Genomic DNA, 22,509 nt, shown 5'->3' on the forward strand with positions numbered 1-22,509 from the left:
TTGTGCGCAAAAAAAACAAACAAAATAATGACTTTGTCCGCCAAGATGAACATTCTTGGGTGAACTAACCCTTTAAGTACAGCCAATTTAAGTTTGAAAACAATATGTTGTATTTATAATGTCACACTTACTATTTATTTAATAGTTTAATACATATTCATACATAAATATATAGGTGGATTTTAGGAAGGGGACCCTGATAAAAGTTTCCTCATATATATATATATATATATATATATATATATATATATATATATATATATATATATATATATATATATATATATATATATATATATATATATATATATAATAAAAACATAATGATAATAATTTTCTGGGAAACAGTGTATCGTGAAAAGTGCTATATAAATAAATATGATTTGACATGGCATAAAAAAATACTTTCATTCGCGATTCACATCCCCCCCCCCCCAATTCTCTAAAATCTAATTTTAGAATGTTTTGTAGGCATTTCCATAAAAAACTAACAAAAACAAAACCATTGTTGAAGTAAACATGCATTTGTGAGATCATATTTATAGAGCCTTTGTGACATCTAGCCCTTATGGCTGACTGTTTAGCTCCCTCTAGTGATTTTTATGTCATACATTTGTAAAAAAAAAAAAATGCACTAAGTAATGTGGATGTAATTTTTCAATTCTGTAATATCCTTCAAGCATTCACGGCCTTCTTTGGAAGATGTCATTCCTATTATGACCAATCTAAGATGTGCATGAACTGACTCCATACTACAACATGTACAAACAGCTGCTTTAGATGCTAAATTATAAAGAAACGGCTTACTCATTAAATTTTGACATGTGGGACAACAGCCGTGCTTGAATTCATGAGCAGAAGGTTGATTTGCATATCCTGTCCTATTGGGAAAACAAAGCTGGTATGGGTGTGCCCATCTGTCACTCAGAATGATTGACATTATCTCAATAAGCATTTTATGATGCATGAATTAAATCATTTTACATCTCCCTAGAGAGGAATTGGAAAGATCAAAGGTAGAAACTCAACTGCTTTTCTCAGCCTCCTGTGAACCAACCTTCTCTGCCCTACCTGCTCAAATAAAGCACCATCAGCCAAAATAGACAGTTTTATATTCTTAACATGAGTAAATATATTAGAACAGGGTAAAATAATTCCTGGCAAATTCACTTGTCATCATCATCATCATCCTCCAGAGTCACTGTTCATAAACCTATAACTTTGAAAACATGTCTATGTTTACATCTAGTATATTTAGAAATAATACTCATTTTATTTGAATGCTAATTATATTTTTTTCCATCCAGCAAAGCCATAGGTTAGTTATGCCTGGTTTCTCAGTAATTCAAGGCTTCTTATTATATGTGACATTTCCGTTAATGGGGTACATACCTATTCATGTTAATAGAAAGAACAAAGAATTTAAATGTATAGCCACACACTTCATTTCCTACCCAAGATTGAATATTTTATGAATATTTCATTGAAATAAATGAGAAGTACTTTACATTTTCATACTTGTCATTTGCAGTTTCCATGAATGAATTATAATCCCTCAATGTTCTAAAAGCCCTCATTAAAGCGCTGACATCCATTTATTCTTCAAGACAGATATAAAGGGTAGATCACAGGGCCAGCGAATGAGCAACAGTAGTACAAGGACAGTAAAGGCCAGCTGGACCAATGGCATTACAGACTTACAAGTGGATCAGATTCCAAACAAACAGTGTCCAAAACATTGCTGTCTGACACCAAGTTAGTTATTTGGGTAATTATGCTATACATGTCGGCGTCTACATTCACAAACAACAGTTAATTTGAACAGAAAAGCAAGCAGATCTGTTTGTGATTGCTACAATACTCAACACTGCAAAACACATTGCAAATAGAAACCTTTGATGCTCCGAGCACAAACACAGATATGCAGAAAGATCCTAGACCAGGAGTTATGGGCAGCTTTTCTGTCTAAAAGCAATCAGAAGCAGGCAGTTTGGGTGAGCAAAGTCCACGCTATTTTCAAGTCCAAGCTGGGCACAAGGCTTTCCACTGGGCCTGAGCCTCATCACCAGCATTACACATGCCCCCAGTCTTTGTCTGGCCATGTCTGATGCTACAGACTCTTTGCTACTTGCTAGAAGTTCCTCAGCTAGATTCCCTTAGTCAGTGTGTCTAAGCCTCTACCTGACACCTGCAGGATGTAGGGATATATGTATTTATGTTACATTTATAATGACAGAATTGCATCAGTTATGGTCTATATAAAAACGAGATTGTGAACAAGTATCTTCCTAAGGATTAGGCTATAAATGTATGTTCTTCTCAATTAATGCAGAAGGAGACTGTAGATTTTTAATTAAATTGTATCACATTTTAATAAGATGTTTTGTGAATACAAATCACTTTACTTTTTCACTCTTAATTTTCGTATTTCCTGAAGGAAGAAACTGTTTAATATTTTATATTTTAGAATACATCATTTCAGTCACTCAGAGGAAAAACACTAAAGGCACTAAAGAAAAAACAATTACAGTTTTATAGGCCTTATTCAGAGCAGAGCCATGACAGGTAAGAAAGCGACGATGTGAGACTTACCGTGTTTTCATTTACGTCCCAATTTCCACAACTCGTACGGAGTTTTTTGTCTACTGAAATTCCTCGGAAAGATAGGCCTATCCTTCCAGTGTTTTGAAGAATCCAAAACCACATTAATAGCTGCAAAACAATGAAGAGACGGGCAGCTGTGTCTAAACAAATATTAGACATTTTAATGGCATGCTTGAAAAAACACCAGGAGGCGCTATAGTAGGCTAGTTTATTTACACAAATCGCAGCGCAATGCAATCAAATCGTTAACAGGTGCTGTACTGTTGTAAAATGTATATGCAAAAAAATATATATACTGGCTTTTGTGCTTTCTTTGATAGATTCAATTTTATAATAGAGTATGTGTCATAAGCTTTAGTCATTTGTTTAAATTAAAGGTAGGCTAGTTTAATTAAATCTCAGACACAATAGCCTAATTTATTTTTATTTTGTGATTTGCTTATTTATCCTATTCATTCATCTATTAATTTATTTATCATGTTATTTTATTTTTATTTAGACTTTTTTATGAATACATTTGGTATTTTCAACTGGCACACTTTGATACATCCCATCTACATTGTAGCCTATCAGCGAACCTGGCGACGCGACGCGACAAAACTACAACGCTCACTCGTTCGCAGTGTAACGGGACACTCAGATGAGCTATGTGATGTCACAGGAAACCCGTTACACACACTCCTTTGCTGCTTCAGGGGCCTCAGCTCATCACCGAGCACATCTCCCAGTAGCTACACACTACATACTCAGCGGACAACGGAGGACCGAGGTAAACAAGGTAAGCGCGAGAATTTATTAACGCATGTTCACATGAGGATTTACTCTTACGACGCTTGTTAGCCTACCTTTTAATGGTTTTTAAATGAACTCATTGCGCACTTGCGCAAACTTTACAACATCCTTATGTGTCATTGCTCAGAACTGAAATAGAAAACTTATTTAAATGTTTTTTTTTTTTTTTTTTTAAATATTCAATTCTGGTTTGTGGTGTTAGCGTAAAGAATCACTTAAAATTAAATAGTTTATTAATTTGCTTGTCATTGAGGAACCTTTAAAGTTTGAGAGGTTCATGTATATCCTACCAGCTTAGACTAAATCACCAAAGACAGACAGTTTGATAAATTATCTTAATTACAATAAAATGTTTAAATAGCTTGGTAGGGTACACTTAACATAAGGTCTAACATTGGTTAATGTATTAACTAACATGAACTAACAATGAGCAATACATTTGTTACAGAGTTTATTGATCTTTATTAATGTTATAGTTAATAAAAATCCCCCTTATAATTGTTTGTTCATGTTAGTTCACAGTGCATAACATGTTAACAAATACGTTTGATTTTAATAGGCTAATGTATTATTAGACCATTAATGGTCAAATTAACATTAACTAACATTAATAAACGCATAACAGTATTGTTCATTCTTAGTTCATGTTTACTTAAGTAGTTAATTCATGTTAACTAATGAAACCTTTTTGTAACATGTTACCTCTATACATTACAGCTTTTCTCAATTGCTAAAACACTATTTCTGAAACCTTGCTCCATTTTCTAAAGGACTTAAACACAACACCTCATCTTCAAAAACATTTACAAAACCTCTCACCCCCTCTGGTAAAATGAAACTTTCGCCTCAAAACTGTTTTACCAGTGTTCAAAATCAAACACTGCTCTCAAATCATAAACAAAGTGATCAAAATGATATACACTATCAAGCAGTCTGTAAAAAAAATAGAAAACACATGGTTTAAAACCTATAGTTCTGAGGGAAAAGTACATTTTTAATCTCAAAACAAATTCCATATTTTTCTGTCATTGTCTTTTGATGAATGAAAACATATGTGTGCATATATCACACTTGGGTAGGTTTAGTGGTGTGGAATGTGGATATGTGCATATAACACGCACAAATTGTATTTATTGTGTGATTTATAAGCCACGTGCATATGATTTACATTGTCACCCCATAGGTTTAGTGGAGTGCGTGCACATAACACGTTATAAAGTGAGTATCATATGCACACGAAAACTGCGTAACATATGCACATAACTCATTTTGCCACATAATTTGCATGATAAATACAATTTGTAATATAGATATGCATTCCCATTAGATCAGGCAGATTTTTAAAGTAGGCTACTGTACCCTGCATCTCACAAACTTGTCCTTTGTCTCTGTGATACTGTGATTCTTGTTCTTTATTGATATGAACCTGCAACCAGTCAAAATCTATTGAGCAGTCAGTTCTGTTCAGCACAATGTTCTGGGCCATACAGTTTGTTCCTACAATTTACTGTACTTATATTGGTTGTGTCTCATCATTTGTAACAGGTTAAATCAATTTTGAGTGGTTTTGTTCAATCAGTAACATTGTGTTCTCTATTTGTATTTGATTGTTGCCGCTTGAGTGGATAACGTGCATTAGAGTGCAGAATGGGTTTTGAGAATAAGGATGTGTTGTTTTTCTGAAAAGTCTAAGTGAGATGCAAATTGTGTTTTATGATGTGAAATGGTTTAAGTACGATATTGACAACAGACTGCACAATTAGCTAAATGAGAACTGAGAACTTTGTTCAGCCAATGGGTTTTAGTGTTTTAGCAATTGAGAAAATCTGTAATCAGTGTTCAGAGTGAATACATTTGTAATACATTTAAAAAATAATAATAATACAACAATAAAACTGTAATTTTACCATACAAAATACTAACAGTAGTGGCATACTGATATGTCGGTTTCGGTTAATCTGCCAAAATAATCAATAACCTATTTGGCCACTTTCAGTGGTTCTCAGTAATTATGCCAGACTTGATAATTAACAGAACTGGTTGTTTGCCTTGTTTCATTCCAAAATCTACCGGCAGCTTTGTCCCTGTGTGTGCTTATTTTAATTGGGCAATTATGTGCTGGCATTATATTATAATTGCCAGTATTACAGACCTGATGACACCCCAAATTCCACTATATATATGCCACCAAAAAAATCTTATCAGCTGACCACTAATTTACTTCGACGTCCTTTAATTGAATATTAAAGTTTGTAGTTGTGTTCTGAATTATGAATATGTTGAACACTTGATTAAAACATAAATGTAAACAAATATGGAGAGCACAAGTTTTAAAGAAGACCAGTTTTAAGAAAAATCATGATAATGTAAAATGATGTGGGTTTTGACTATTCATATTATTTCGACTTATATTATGATTTGGCATACATTATAGCTGTTACATAAATATAAATGTTTACTGCCTTCACAATTTACATTACATTTTAAGGATTTTATCGTTTGTTATCATTATGCTAAAGTTCAATGTTAAAATTAATTTAAAAACGCTTGAGATTGGCATTGTCATTTCTTAAAAATGTACTTTTGTCAAATTATAAAAGTTAATATGCACATCAATTCTGCTGAATGCAACTTTGTGCTCTGTCACTTTAAGATTAATCCATACAAGTGAAGAGTGGAAAAATTGTATGTTATATTCATGGGTGTATCCTAAACGGACATGAGTTACACTAACTGTCATTGTGCTTCCTGATTTTAGGTCTGGAAGGTGGCTTTTTGCGACCAGGCCCAGTAGAGAGAAAGTGACAGAGAGAGAAAGGGAAGGGGGGAATTGAGGGTTTGGGTATAGAGAGAGGGTCTCTGGGAATGTCACATCTATAAACACCTCCTTTAGCTTTACAGGAAGGGCAAAAAGTTATCATGTATCATCCCTCTGTTTTTTCACCAAGTGCCAGAGGTCATCCAATCATCCAAAATGTCTAGGAAAAAACTTTATTTTCACATTCCTATTAGAATGACATATGATTTATGCCCACTGCCAGCACCTGAATGGTACAAGATTTATAGCTGTTTTTCCTCTCTTAAAGTTTCATGAAGTAGTTTAATAGTCTGTTTTTTTGTATTTCTTTCATGATGTCACTGTCTTGTTAATGTGGATGAATAGCTATTTATTGTAAAAGAAAACATCAGGAGAATGTTCAGCCAATTAAAAAAATGGATTGATGAAGGCACACTTAATAGATGCTATTACATAGTCCAGGATGTTCCACTGAGTCATCATCCTTTTACAGAACCTCAACCTAACTTCTACATTTCCTTCTGAGCTTTGGTTATCAAAGTTTTTAGTATAAAAAATAATCTTACTAATCTGATATTGTTGTATGGACAGCTGACAAATAATAAAGATTCTAGGTACAAATCCTATGAATTGACAAATACATTTTCCACAGTACACTCTTTTTCAAAAACACAAAATGGGGTTTTCGCAGTGATGAAATATGTAACAAGTTTTTTTTAGGTTCACCAAAAGAACCTTGTTTTTATGACAGAGAACATTTTAATAATCTAAAGAACCTTTTCCTCTACAAAGAACCAATTTGCAATGGAAAGTTTCCTTGGATGTTAAGGAACCTTGATTTTTAAGAGTGTACACATATTCTACAAAGTTCTCAATAAATGGTTGCCTGTTAATCTGGAATGAGAGTGGATCACCCAAAAACAGTTAAATTCTAAATTCTTTAATGTTATATTGTTTAGAAAAATGTTTTCTGCAATTAGCAGTTGCACTGAATTGGCTGAACTAGAAACCATTGGACATACTGAACTGAAGAATGGGGACCATGATGATATAGTTACAAATGACGCAGCTGAGAAACGCATGACTACTGTTTTTCAAACAGGTTTCCCAAACACTGGGCGAAAAAGTCCAGTCACCCATAGTGATACTCACATTGTAGAAAGTATCACAATGTTTACACTCTTTATGAAGCGATGAGAATAGTTTTGTGCGCAAAAAAAAACAAAAAACAATTTATATTGGGATGGCCGACTTCAAAACACAGCTTTCTGAAGCTTCGAACTGTTATGAATCAGTGTATCGTTTCATGATTCGGATCGTGTGTCAAAACACCAAACTGCTGAAATCACGTGACTTTGGCGATCCGAGGTGCTGATTTGATTCATAACGGTTCGAAGCTTCACGAAGCATGTGTTTTGAAATCAGCCATCGCTATACAAGTCATTATTTAGTTGTTGTTTTTTTGCGCACAAAAACTATTCTCGTTGATTCATAAAATGATTGTAGAACCACTGTAGTGAGATGGGCTGTGTGACAACGTCTTTAGGGCCTTTTATGGGGCTTGAGAGAGGAAATTACATTGTTGCTAATGGAGGCCTTTCTCTAATCTTCATTTTTGCCTGAACTAACCCTTTAAATTAAGTGGAGATACAAATATTGTAATATATCAGATGGTCTCTCTCTCTCTCTCTCTCTCTCTCTCTCTCTCTCTCTCTCTCTCTCTCTCTCTCTCTCTCCCTCTCTCTCTCTTTTCTCTTAAAGCTACAATATGTAACTTTTTTAGTTTATTCTTAGCTAAAAACACTTAGTTCTTTCAAAAATATATGTGCTCATTAATGTATATTTACTTCTTTCACGTAATATAGTATTCTCGTAAGTTTATAATATGCCATTGAAAATACATACGGGTGAGGGGTTCGAATGCCGGTCGCCATGTTGCCTCTCCATCTTGCCTCTCCATCTTGAAAGTACATTAGCCAAAGAGGGACATACCCGTAAATTCAAGCTTTGCCTTTCGCGTTTTAACACTCGATGGCACTGTGTCAAATGTGAAGAGGGGGATTGCCATGTTAATCTTGGACTAAATCGGCCACCGTAGGAGTTGAAACGAAATCAGAATTGAGAGGAGCAGAAACTAATATTCACTGGATGGTCATATAACTTTTCAACCCTAGATGGGGGAATATATCACACAATGTAGCCTTAAAGGCTTAGTTCACATGTATTTTCTGTCATTAATTATTTATCCTCAGGTCGCTCCAAACCCATAAGACCTTTGTTCATCTTCGGAACACAAATTAAGATATTTTTATGAAATCCAAGAGGTTTCTGACCCCATATAGACTGCATTGTTATCAGTTTCAAGGTCCAGAAAGGTAGTAAAGACATTGTTAAAATAGTCCATTTGATTATTGGTGGTGCAACCATAATGTTATGAAGCGACGAGATTACTTTTTGTGCAAAAAACAAACAAACAGAAATAATGACTTTATTCAACAATCTCTTCTCTTCCATGTCAGTTTCTGTTCACATAGCGAACACAGTGCAGCACTCCTGGTTTCTACTTCAGAATGCCAGCTCACTATTGCCCAACGTTGTTCATGTGAGCACCGCGACACATGAGTGTGATGCTGATGCAGGAGCTGGCCTATCAGTGGCCAATACTCAGCCGACAACGTAAAAGCCAGAAGTATTGGATTGTGGTTACTACATTAATAGTGTCGGAGACTGACACAGAAGTGAAATTATTGAATAAAGTTGTTATTTTTGTGCGTTTTTTGCACACAAATATTGCTTCATAACATTAAGGTTGAATAACTGTAATCTATTTTAACAATGCCTTTACTTCCTTTCTGGCCTTTGAAAGTGCTTATAACGTAGCTATCGGGGGTTCAGAAAGCTCTTAGATTTAATCAAAAATATCTTCATTTGTATTCTGAAGCTCTTACAGGTTTGGAATGACATGAGGGTAAGTAATAAATGATAGAATTAAAATTTTTGGTTGACCTAACCCTTTAATTATGTTGCATCATCTGATCTGTCATATCTGAAACAGATAACAAATTAAGGTAATTGGTGAAATAACCAATAAAACACTATTATTTATTTATTAGTTCGGAACAGAAAGGGCAGATTAATTCTTCCTCATTTAATGCAGTTTCTAATTAAAACAGATAAAGCAAGGTGAACTCTACATCCAGTATAATATCTTTAGTATTATTTATGAATTCAAACATTAGTGTCATTACAGTAGTGTGACATAAAAAGTCTTACACAGAAATTTCTTCAAAAGTCATGATTATAGCCATTTTGCATTAATAAATATTTCCTATCCAAATGGAAGTAAAAAAAAAAAAAAAAAACACACATGTACGTTAATTCACTTTGTCTGGACTTCTGGGAAGCATGTTCATTTTCAAGACTAAAGACAAATCCAAATGGATAATTTTCCACATATGAGTCTAGTCATGTGGTTTCGGGTCCCCATCCAAGCAGGAAATGTTTGGAGGCCGAACAAAAGAATCACATGACGTTTCAGCCCCTTGGCCAGGGCCATACCGACAGGTATTAATTTAAAAAGGAAATAACAGCAGAATCAAGGCAGATGTTAAAGATGTTTTGGAATGCACTGATAGTTCCACATGGAACACCATAAAAAGAATAAACCGGGGTTGTGTATAATCAGACTGTAGTCGAGGATGTCATAAAATATTAGCATGTAAAAATAGCAAATACTTTTTTGCAAGTAACTTTATTGTGGCTGTAACAGATCTTCCTCAGCTTTGAAGCTGATTTATGATGTTATCTGTATCAAGCAAGCCAAAACAGCCACGGTGAACAGTGTAATGTAAGTTTAATGATGCCGCCTTGCCTTTTGTGGTGAGTACTGGCCTCCTGATGGACTGAACTTTCATGTAAAGCACACTTTGATTCCGCCCTCTTCTCCAATTTAACAACAGTGCGCTCCTGGGAGTGGAATAGTTGGACAGTTCACCTGGCTCTAATGGCTTGTTTTTAATGGAATTGAGAATTGACCTGACGAAAATAACCAAAAGAAATTCTTCATGGAAACATCTTATTTTATGCTTTCATTTTGGCTCACCTTCTACCCTCTTTGTTTGGTTAAGACATAACCTAAATCTACTAGCAAAGTGTCTGTTTTACACTCTCCTGTTCAACAATTCTTTGGATGTATAACAATCTCTGTTTGCTTTCAGCTGAAGCATTCAGATCATTTGGATACAGGAGCCAAAACAGTGGAACCATGTTTGAAAGCTGGATTACCTCATTTCTCTTACTGTTGGCAACCTCTGAGGTATTTGCTTAAACTATTATGCATTTCAAAGATCATTGAGAGACTCAAAGATTTGATTTCCAAGATTTATGTATCTGCATTTGTCCGTTGTTAATCAACTAATGCCATTGTTTATCTCTCTTCTTTTTATTTTTGAACAGTGTTTTGTGGAGGTTCTCTCAGAGAACAACACGGGAGGAACGGCACAAAAGAATCACCATGATTTGGACTTCTCTCGCCACAATATTTTGAACGCCCAGTTTGAATGTTACCAGAAGATTATGAAAGACACTAATCACAACAGAACAGGTGAGAGGTTCTTATTTCACAAAAATTCTTGACTATAAGCATTGGCTATAACTATGCTCAGACATGTCGTTTGTTGAATCTAGAACGATGTTCAGAATCTCATATCAGCATCTTTCAATTAAGCCCATTTAACCCATTTAAACAAGACATTTGAACGCATGCATGCAGTTTTTTTCAAGCTAACAGTTTGGTTTCATAATTTTGTTCATGGTTTTGTTTTGTTTGTAAAGGTCCGTTAGTCATGGTAGTTACGGAATTCCACTGAAGAGGGAGGTTTATTTTCTGCTCTCAGTCTCAATTATTTCTTTGACTTGAATTCTCGTAAGAACATTAGGGGACAGAAACCGCATGTTGTTTTGTCACATCATCCTGAAAATTACGGGAAAGGTCTTATATGGGAGGATGTTTAAATGGAAACATTCTGTGTATGGTTCACTGTGGCGTATGAGACGCAAATTTCAACTGAAGGACAGCAGTTGAAGCTTGTCACAGGGAGTAGGATGTTCCGTGACAGCTGTTAAAAGCTATTTGGCAAGGGCCCCAAAAACTGATATTTGAAATGGAAAGACCTTCCCAAAATATAATGGCAAACATAGATTTTGTGTCTAAAAAATAGCATCTTTGGGGTGTTTTTTTCCTGCAAAATTAAATCACTAGCATTTATACTGTCATTGTACTAAGCCAAAACAAATAATTAGACTAAAATCTGTAAAAAAGTTTTACTTTGTGTTAAGTTTACAGTGTATCTTTTCTCAACAAAATAGTTTTCTGTACTTTATAGTTTAATAACATTTTAATTCAAATGTATTTGTATAGTGCATTTAGCAATACATACATTTAGTTCAAAATTGAGAAAAAAATGCTGAATTATTGTTATTATTGGGTCATAACCACCATAAAAACTGAGTCCTCCCGAATAATTAGAAATTGCCAAATCCCCCCATATTTGATGTTGTTGATGCTGCTCTGCTTTACTAAACCTTGGTCCCCCCTAATGTCTAAAGTATGATTATGGCCTTGCTGCAGTCTTGTCTGAGAAGAAGAGAACCAGATACTATAAATACTGATACCCATACTAAGATATTTATATTAAACAGAAGTTGTGATAGTCTTTTCTTCCCTATTTTGACTTATATATCTGAATAAAACAGCTTCTCAAACAAGAAAAAATGTAGGGCAGGACTTGATTTTGTCAATTAGGAATTGATTGGATGGTTGTAGTTTTGCTATAGGTCGGCATTTCTAGAAACGCCCACAAAAACGTCATATTCGCCATATGCCATGGGGGAAAACAAGCCATTAAAATGAATACACGTACACCTTGTTAGACGCTTTATCTTTACTTTAAAACTTCAGATAACTTACTAGAGGTGAAGAACGCCACATGGCCACTTTTTCGGGACTGCGCAAAGCAAAAATAAATCGTAATCATTACAAAGAGTAACGTCTAACAAGGTCTACGTGCATTCATTCTAATCCCCACGACATACAAACCTGATTCCCAAAAAGTTGGGACACTGTACAAATTGTGAATAAAAAAGGAATGCAGTAATTTACAAATCTCATAAACTTATATTTTATTTACAATAGAATATAGATAACATATCCAATGTTGAAAGTAAGAAATTTTGAAATGTCATGCCAAATATTGGCTCAATTTGGATTTCAAGAGAGTTACACATTCCAAAAATGTTGGGACAGGTAGCAGTAAGAGGCCGGAAAAGTTAAATGTACATATAAGGAGGAGCTGGAGGACCAATTCAATTTGCAACATATTAGGTAATTTGGCAAAATGATTGTGTATAAAAAGAGCCTGTCAGAGTGGAAGTGTCTCTCAGAAGTCATGATAGGCAGAGGATCACCAATTCCCCCAATGCTGTAGCGAAAATAGTGGAACAATATCAGAATCGAGTTTCTCAGAGAAAAATTGCAAAGATTTTAAAATATTAATCACCTACAGTGCATAATATCATCCAAAGATTCAGAGAATCTGGAACAATCTCTGTGTGTAAGGGTCAAGGCCGGAAAACACAGGGAACGGGAGACGAACGACACTGCATCACATACAGAATTTCTACTGTAATGGAAATCACAACATGGGCTTAGGAATACTTCCAGAAAACACAATCGGTGTTGTCGATGAGCACAATCCACCATGCCATTCATTTTTTATAGGTCAAAAAAGAAGCCATATCTAAACATGATCCAGAAGTGCAGGCGTTTTCTCTTTAAAATGGACTGTGCCAAAGTGGAAAACTGTTCTGTGGTCAGTCGAATCAAAATTTGAAGTTCTTTTTGAAAAACTGGGACGCCATGTCATCCGGACTAAAGAGGACAAGGACAACCCAAGTTGTTATCAGCGCTCAGTTCAGAAACCTGCATCTCTGATGGTATGGGGTTGCATGAGTGTGTGTGGCATGGACAGCTTACACATCTGGAAAGGCAGCATCAGTTCTAGAACAAAATATGCTCCCATCCAGTCATCATCTCTTTCAGTGAAGACCTTGCATTTTCCAACATGATAATGCCAGACCACATACTGCATCAATGAATACATCAAGAATGATCCGGATCCTGAAGTGGCCAGCCTGCAGTCTAGATCTTCCACCCAAAGAAAACATTTGGCGCATCATAAAGAGGAAGATGTGACAAAGAAGACCTAAGACAGTTGAGCAACTAGAAGCCTGTATTAGACAAGAATGGGACAACATTCATATTCCTAAACTCAGTCCCCAGACATTTCCAGACTGTTATAAACAGAAGAGGGGATGCCACACAGTCGTAAACATAGCCTTGTCCCAACTTTTTTGAGATGTGTTGATGCCATTACATTTTTAAATTACATTTAGATAAACATTTTATTTTTTTAAATACATTTTAAAAATATATTTTTTTCTCTTAAAATTATATATTTTCTCAGTTTAAACATTTGATGTGTCATCCATTTTGTAATCTGAATAAAATATTGAAATTTGAAACTTCCACATCATTGCATTCTGTTTTATTCACAATTTGTTCAGTGCCCCAACTTTTTTCGAAATCGGGTTTGTTTTTTGTGGGCGTTTCTTGAGGCCGTTCTCAGTAATGCCGACCAAGTCTATCACTGTGATCTCATGTGAGTGACAGATTTTCCTATCCTCACACCAGCAAACATCATTAGAGAAGAAAAGAGATTCAAGAGGTAGAGGAAGCTATTTTGATGAACAAATACAAGGGAGCATGATTTTTTTTCCAATAATGATTTGGATAGATACCGCATGTATACTGTAATATTCCATAAAAATAAGAATTGCCAATTTTGATATCATTGGGACTTTACGAGGTCCAAAACCAAGACCACATGATTCAGATTCCAGCTATTTTATTAATGACTGCAAATGACTGTATTGCAGATAGTTCTATGTGTAAACGGACCTGGGATGGATGGCTGTGCTGGGAGGATTTTGAAGCAGGATTCACTTCAGCCCAGCATTGTCCAGACTACTATAATGACTTTGACACCACAGGTGAGTCCCACGAAAGACTTGTATCTTACAGCTGAATGAAGGTTACTTCTTATACATAAAAAGGCTAACTGATTAACAAATTGTGCTTTATCAGAAATGGCGACAAAGATTTGTACTAAATCAGGCCAATGGTTCATTCACCCAGAGAGTAACAGAACATGGACAAATTACACGGGCTGTACGCACAAGTCTAATGATCACAAAAGGGTGAGTTCTAATTAAGCATTACACAGGGTCCCGGAGATTCCAGTTGTCCATTCTATCTTTAATTCACACACTTCTGCTTTATATACACTACAGGTCCAAAGTTCAGAATAATTCTGATTTTTTAGGCTATTTATTTGATAAAAAATACAGCAAAAACTAAAACTGCTAAATCTTCAGCAGCCATTACTCAAACCTGTAACGGCCAAAGCAGTGTGTTACATACATAATTGCTCACCAAGGCTGCATTTATTTGGAAATACTGTAAAATATTATTACAATGTAAAATAACTGTCATATTTAAAAATGCATTCCTGTGATGTCAAAGCTGGATTTTCACCATTCATTACTTCAATGCCACATGATCCTTCAGAAATCATTCTTATATGCTGATTTGGTTTTCAGTTTTTTATACATTTTATTGATGGTCAATTACAGTTTTTCTCGATTGTTTACACATATTTTCTAAAAGCATGCTTCATACTCTCAGAACTCTACACAAAAAAAACAGAAACAATGGGCAAGACCCCTCAATTCTCCTGCAAAATGAAAATTTACATTCAAAACAATTTTATTTCTTCTTAAAATGGTATTTTGTTTTCAAATGACACACAAACCATCATATGAATATACATTTAAAGCCCCACTTGGCTACTTTTGCTCTCGTGGTCCCTCTACAGTTTGGAAAAAATAATGTCCTCAACTACTGTCGTAAGCTCTGTAATCCTACAACAGGGGATGCCATCGCGCGTGCATTTGTTGACATGACAACCCTGATAGCCCTGAACTAGTGATGCGCGGGTCGTCTCATAACTCAAGGACCCCGTATGTCTATTTAATGGTCGCGGGTGCGCGGCGTGTTGTAAAAATATATACAGTGGTGCGGTGCGGGCCAAATAACTTCATAAAAGCGTCCCGCGGGTCGGTGCAGCACTAACAGTTCCCCTGAAAACTGCAAGAGGAGTCCTTCTGGCGTCGCGTGTGAAATGTCTTCATCCCAGGTAACGTTACAGTCAGTGGCATATGTTTCAGCATGTCATATGAATATAATTTCATGGGTTTTGTTTTTTTTCAAACGCCAAATAATCACGATGCTCACGTGTACAAGCCAGCGTCATTATAGTAGTCTATTGGTTACCGTTTTACAGAATCTATATGATACTTCAGTTCAATGTTTGAGTGGTAGCTCACCGTAACAAGCAGGACAGCATCGGTCGGGCGCGCCTCCTTCAGCTCACGCCGATGAGCAAACGCTGGTCACATTTTGATCCTCGTCCTGCCTTTAATCCCATCATTTTTTCATTTCCTCTTATTGCTTTCCTCCAATAAAACCTTTTCTTTCTTATTTGTCTCTGCTGCTTCGGACATGACTATATTATCCGACGAACAAAGTTGGGCTCGCACGTCCGAATGTAAGGAAGTGTGTGTGTTGGTGGAAGTGACGCATATGCCGTAAAGCAGTCGAATTTTGTAGTTCTTTTCTTTTTCTCGGGTTACTACCCGAAACCCGAAGTTTAAAAGTACGATTAAAAACGATACAGACCCCATCAGGCTATGGCAGACGTGTCATTCAACCTATTGTAAGCCGATTTATCATCACAAGAGTCTTAAAAAATATATTATGAAGGTTGAAAAGTTACCTAGTGCTGCTTTAAGAACCAGTTGAACTCTAATTTACTCAATGTAAAACACTTCTTCTCCATCCATCATAATGACTTAGGTCTTTTTTGTTTGAGTGTTACACTTACTACAGACAGTACATGCAAGTGTGTTGTAAAATATTTTAGAATTTTGTTTTTATACGTAGAATACACACATACATGGTCAAAAATATAGTTTATTTCCCCCACAAAAACAATATACACAGTGTACATCCCAACCAACAAAAAGTTGCACATACAGGGATCTACATAGTACATACAAAACAACAGCATAATTTAATGTTTACAGTTACCGTAAAAAAAATTCTGATGTTGGCATCCAGTGCTCCAAAACAGAAGAGCCCACCTGTTGCTCTTTTGTGCTAAAGCTAATTGTACAACTGTGTGACGGGTGTTTGCCCATGTGATGAGTCAGTGTGCATATTTGAATGGCAGTGTGTTTCTTGTGAAAACGAGATTTTCTGCATGAGAATTGTGCCAAATGCCAATTGTGTGTAGTGTTTAGAACTGCAGTTTGAGTGTGAAGCAGGAATGCTTGTATTTTAACAGAATTGGTTCAAGGAGTTGGTGCATGAGTTACATGTTGTTGTCATTGTGTCTCATGTACCAGTATTGTGTGTAAACAATAGAGAAAAACTGTAATGATTATTTATTTATTATTATTATTATTATTATTATTATTAAGTTTTTGCTAGTTCAAATTGATGTGTAAATGCATATGATGTTATCTGTAATACATTTTTCAGGATGAGAATAATTGTTTTCTCTTCCACATATTGAATGGTAAATTTTGTATATACATATAACATTTTTATTTTAATTTTTTTAGACAGCATTTAATCTCTACTATTTGGCTTTGATTGGTCATGGATTATCACTGATATCCTTGTTTACTTCTCTGGGGATATTTTTCTATTTTAAGTAAGTCACATGAAAATAAAATCTTATTTTTCTTATCATAAAATAAATCTCCCTTTTCACCCAGTCTAATATAGTTTTCTGTTTTTTTTCCACTCAGGAGCTTAAGCTGCCAAAGGATAACTCTACACAAGAATCTCTTCTTCTCCTTTGTGCTGAACTCAGTTATTACCATCATCTTTTTCACTTGTGTTGCAAACAACCAAGAAGTAACCCAAGCCAACCCAGTAAGTGTACAAAAAGAAAGGGTTGGCTCTCCCGGCATGTACAATATTCCCAGGAATGTGTATTAAGAAAGTGAACAGGGTCATATTAACACAGATTAATGTGTTTTCTCCCAGGTGAGCTGTAAAGTGTCCGTGTTCATCCACCATTATCTCCTGGGCTGTAACTACTTCTGGATGTTGTGTGAAGGGATCTACCTGCACACCCTTATCGTGGTGGCAGTGTTTGCTGAGAAACAGCAACTCATGTGGTATTACCTTCTAGGATGGGGTACGTTTCTTTAACCAATTCACCAAAATCAACCAAAATGAACTGGATTTCTGTTTGTTCAATGTTTCTGTTGTCTTAGTGTTTCTGTTTCATTAACAGTTTTTTAATCCTTTTATTCTTTTCAAATGTTTTCCAGGCTTCCCATTAATACCTGCATTTATACATGCAATATCCCGAAGTTATTACTACAATGACAAGTGAGTTAAAAATCAAGAATGTAGTAATGTAACAGTTTTGATCACACTTAATGATAATGATTCTGGCTCCAAAGTGATTCAATTAAAGAGATAGTTCACCCAAAAATAGGTCAAAAATCATAATTTACTCACCCTCAAGTTGTTCCAACCCTTTTGTAACATTAATTACATTTATAATTACACGGTTCACACTTCCCTTACACTTCTCTTAGTGAATAGCTGTGCAGTAAACACTGTCAAAGCACTGTAGTCCAAATTAAACGGAATCAGATCTCAACTTCAAATCCAGTGTCATAAAATGAACGTCAGATTCATCCCAGCTTCTGTCAGGACACAGGAATACACTGACCAGGCAGAGGCTCTGTAGAACATCTTGTGAAATCATAGCAATGATGTCACTTAAAATTTAATGAAGTTTTCATGCTTTCATTGGTTCTGCTTTCTGTAAAACTGAACTTTTCTCACACTTTTGTCCACAGCTGTTGGATAAGCTCGAACACTTCTCTGCTCTACATTATTCATGGGCCCATCTGTGCAGCCCTGTTGGTAAGTCTGTTTTCTTTTTTAGTCTTACGTTCTTTCTTTATTTTGTTATATCACACTTTATTGCACTTGTTTATCTACTCACCCTCGGCAATGTATGTGTATCTGATTGATCTTGTTTCAAAAAATCAACTTGAGCTCTGGCATTCGACCCTTTTTAATCAAAGTGCCGTGTTCTCTTTGGTGTTTGTATTGGGGTCATATGTGATATCTGATTATGCAGCCCATAAAAAGCATGTAATGGACGGATACTCTTTATCAAATAAATCTTTGAACTGACTTTAGCTGGAACTGCCAGTTTAAAGTTGATTATGTGTCATTATACACCAATATTGCTGTTTACAAGGCCATTTAGGCATCAAGATTGGCAGTTGATGATGAATATGGGCTGGGTCAATGATGGATTTTATAACTATTTTGTCCACCACCAATCTTATATATATATATATATATATATTTTTTTTTTTTTTTTGGCTGTTTATATGACAATTTAAGGTATTTTGACCGACTATAACATAACCCAAACTTTAGAATTCTGCTTTGGATCCATACTAGGATGAATATAGTGTGGTATGTTTATTTAAATAGTTTATTTAAACCTGTATAGTTTATTTAAACCTGAAAGTTTTGCATTTTGAAAAATGTAAAATACAGGTCCAAAATACAACCAATGTCTTGGTTTTGGGGTACTGCAACATATTTAGTTTTCTCTCTCTTCATAGTTGCTCTTTTCTCTGTTTGCCGTTAACCTCTTCTTTTAGGTTAACCTCTTCTTCCTTTTAAACATTGTGAGAGTGTTGATCACAAAGCTGAAGGTGACCCACCAGGCTGAATCCAGTCTATACATGAGGGCTGTCAGGGCCACTTTAATCCTGGTACCTCTGCTGGGCATTCAGTATTTACTTCTGCCCTACAAACCTGATGGACGGCTCGCCTCCGAGATATTTATGCACACAATGAACATACTTATGCATTACCAGGTAGGTGTTGGTGACAACAGGCAATACATTTGATATCAATGTATTAATTAAAAAAATAAAAATGCTACTAAAAAATACATTCTCAAATTTACATATTAAAATTATTATATATCTAAAACTATTTACAAACCGATTCCAAAAGAGTTGGAACACTGTACAAATTGGGAATAAAAACAAAATACAATGATGTGGAAGTTTCAAATTTCAGAAAAAAAATCGTGACTTATGAAATCATTTGTGTTTCCCACAGGGCCTTTTGGTTGCCACTATATTTTGCTTTTTCAATAGCGAGGTAAGCCGTTTTTGTCCCTATAATTTAAATGCATTGCTTTCCTTTGATTATTGTACAGATATTTGTCATTATACTTAATGTCTGCCTAACTTTTGTTTGTTTAGGTGCAAGGTGTGCTGCGAAGGCACTGGAACCAGTACCGCATCCAGTTTGGCAGCACATTTGCGAACAATGACGCCCTGCGTTCCGCGTCCTACACGGCCTCCTCCATGACAGAAGTCCATCGATGTTACAGCATTGACAGCCACATGGAGACTCTAAACGGAAAGAGTTTTCACAATCTGGAGACCACCATTCTCCGGTCAGACAACCTTTACATGTGAGAAGCTCTTTGGCTTCTTGGGAGAACAGCCTTATAGACTGAGATGTGTGCCTACTGGACATATATCTGGACACTTTGGACTGTAGACCCCAAGAAACCTTTCCTTTTCTTTACACACTTCAATAATCTCCAGTTTATGGATGGGAACTGGAGAAAATACTGTATTATATTTGGAATATTAATGTCACATAAACATTTTCCACTGTGATCCAGTGAAACACTATGGAGAATATCACACATCACCGTTCTGATTTCTTTGATTGAAATGGAGAAGATGGATATTCTATGGGTGAAACTATGAACTGAAGAACATACCTTAATGAAGCTTTATTCTTTATGGCACTGTGTTGATTAACTGAAGGTTGAGCCACCAGGTTGATGCATTGGATGATGGTTGTCACGTCTATGGATCTATGGATTATTCTTACTCAAAGAACCTGTAGTAAAAGAACGGAATAAAAAATGGAAGACACAAAATCACTAGGATGTGATTCCAGAAGATACTGATGACCTCGTCTTGCTCATTTTGTTCATCCTGAACTTCATCTCATTATCAGTTATGAGATTAATTTTATGTGAAATGTTAATCCATGTACAGGGCAATATTGACAATATATTCTATATATGCAAAATGTTTTGTTGTCTCTTAGGAGTACTGAATTTGTATATGTATATATATAATATTTGATTAAAACAAAAACAGTTACTGTCATCAAAATCTAGAGTAAACATACATTTCCCTGCTAAAAGACTAGCAGAATAAATATATTAAGATCAGTCTGGACTATATGTTAATTCCTGCTGTCCTGACGCATCCTTTCAGTGGGATTATTTTATTCACTTTTGATTCATCTAAATGCCTTAAACTAATTTGTCTGTAGTTCATATGAATATTGGTGTAGGTGAGTCTTGTTGTTCAAGGGCAAATTAAATTAGCACATGTGGATTTACAGTTTTTGGAGATCTGCAGATCTACAAACAGAGGAGGTCTCTATGTGTCTCTATGTCTGGAACATACAGATGCGCTTTTTTTCACTGTTGTGTTTCTTAAAACATTTGATGTGCACATGCTGGATAAATAAACATTCCTATTTTGAATTGTAAATGCATTTCTACATCTATGTCTTGTGCAAGTTGGCATGGTCTTACTTTGTGTATAGAAATATAGGAAACATTTACAACAAGGCCACATTAATTAATATTAGTAATGCATGAGTAAACATGAACTAAGAATAAACAATATATTGGTAACACTTTACAATAAGGTTTTATTAGTTAACATTAGTTAATGTATTAACTAACATGAACTAACCATGAGCAGTACATTTGTTACTTTATTTGTTAATCTTTGTTACCATTAGTTGATATAAATCCAGCTGTTTCTGGTTTGTTCATGTTAGTTCACAGTGCATAAAGTAAAGTTAACAAGATTTTAATAATGTATTAAATGTTGAAATTAACATTAACAAAGATTAATAAAAAGGCTTTATAAGTGGTTAATTATTAGTTCATGTTAACTAATGTAGTTAACTAATGTTTACTAATGAACCTTATTGTAAAGTGTCATTTATTATCATTTATTAATTTTTGTTTGTGTTAGGTAATAAAAATAAAAAATTTCATTGTTTGTTAGTTAGTTCACAGTGCATATATATTGTAAACAGATAATTTTTTTTTAAATTGAATTAGTAAATGTGAAATTAAATTAATATTAACTAAGGTTAACAGATGCTTTAAACCCAGTTAACAGGAAACATTTTCTGAACATTAACTAACATTCTGGCAGTTATGAGCAAACGTTCTTCCTGTTACATTAATAGGATATTTCTTCAAAGTTGTCTAGTCTTTGATAATGTTCTTGAAATGTTAGCACAAAAAAAATTATTTATACATTGCTCATGGAGCGTTTCCCCCTGATGTTAGATGGACGTTTGTCTAACCTTTTTAAATAATTATTTCAGAATGTTCAGAGAATATTCAAAAGTAACACTCCTATAATGTTGGAAGAATTCTCAATTGAAATGTTTCCTTAATTAATGTTCTCATAACCAAGGGAAACATTTTTTTTAAACTTAAAAACAAACAAACACTGCACTGTAAAAAAATATTTAGGAAAAAAGTCACCTGGTTGCCTTAAAATTTTGAGTTCATTGAAATTAAAATTTTGAGTTAATACAATGAACATTTTTTGAGATTCGAAAACCTTTATTAAAATATTAAAAGATTTTGTAAGCATATTGGGTAATTGTGTGTGTTTTATTTCTAATGATGCAGTGAAACATGCCAAATAGGGCTATTTTCATGATTTATCAATTTTTTTATGTGGTTCAGATACAATAATATTTTGAGTTTCTATTTATTAAACTAATTTCCTTCATTGTATCAACTCAAAGTTTTAATTTCAATAAACTCACAATTTTAAGGCAACCAGGTTACTTACTTTTTTAAGTTAAACCAACAAAAACCAACCAAATTTTTTTACAGTGTGGCTGTTCTAAATGTGCAGAGAACATTCAGAAATAGCATTTTCATAACTTAATGGGAACACTAGCAAACACATTCTTAGAACATATTTTTGTGTAATTTGTGGAAGTA

General features: G+C 34.8%; 1 protein-coding gene across 1 annotated transcript; it reads left to right on the forward strand.

Moving 5' to 3' along the window:
- Window positions 1-3,266: 3,266 nt before the first annotated feature.
- On the forward strand, window positions 3,267-21,019 carry calcrlb (calcitonin receptor-like b). The gene is made up of 13 exons (XM_067459181.1): window positions 3,267-3,382; window positions 10,411-10,508; window positions 10,649-10,796; window positions 14,189-14,302; window positions 14,397-14,509; window positions 16,997-17,088; window positions 17,186-17,312; window positions 17,427-17,580; window positions 17,717-17,777; window positions 18,257-18,323; window positions 19,082-19,300; window positions 19,551-19,592; window positions 19,697-21,019. The coding sequence occupies exons 2-13, from the start codon at window positions 10,458-10,460 to the stop codon at window positions 19,913-19,915; spliced, it is 1,407 nt and encodes a 468-aa protein (XP_067315282.1). The 5' UTR covers window positions 3,267-3,382; window positions 10,411-10,457; the 3' UTR covers window positions 19,916-21,019.
- The last annotated feature ends 1,490 nt before the right edge of the window (window positions 21,020-22,509 follow it).

Source organism: Pseudorasbora parva, chromosome 12, assembly GCF_024679245.1.
Source record: "Pseudorasbora parva isolate DD20220531a chromosome 12, ASM2467924v1, whole genome shotgun sequence".
NCBI classification, from domain to species: domain Eukaryota; kingdom Metazoa; phylum Chordata; class Actinopteri; order Cypriniformes; family Gobionidae; genus Pseudorasbora; species Pseudorasbora parva.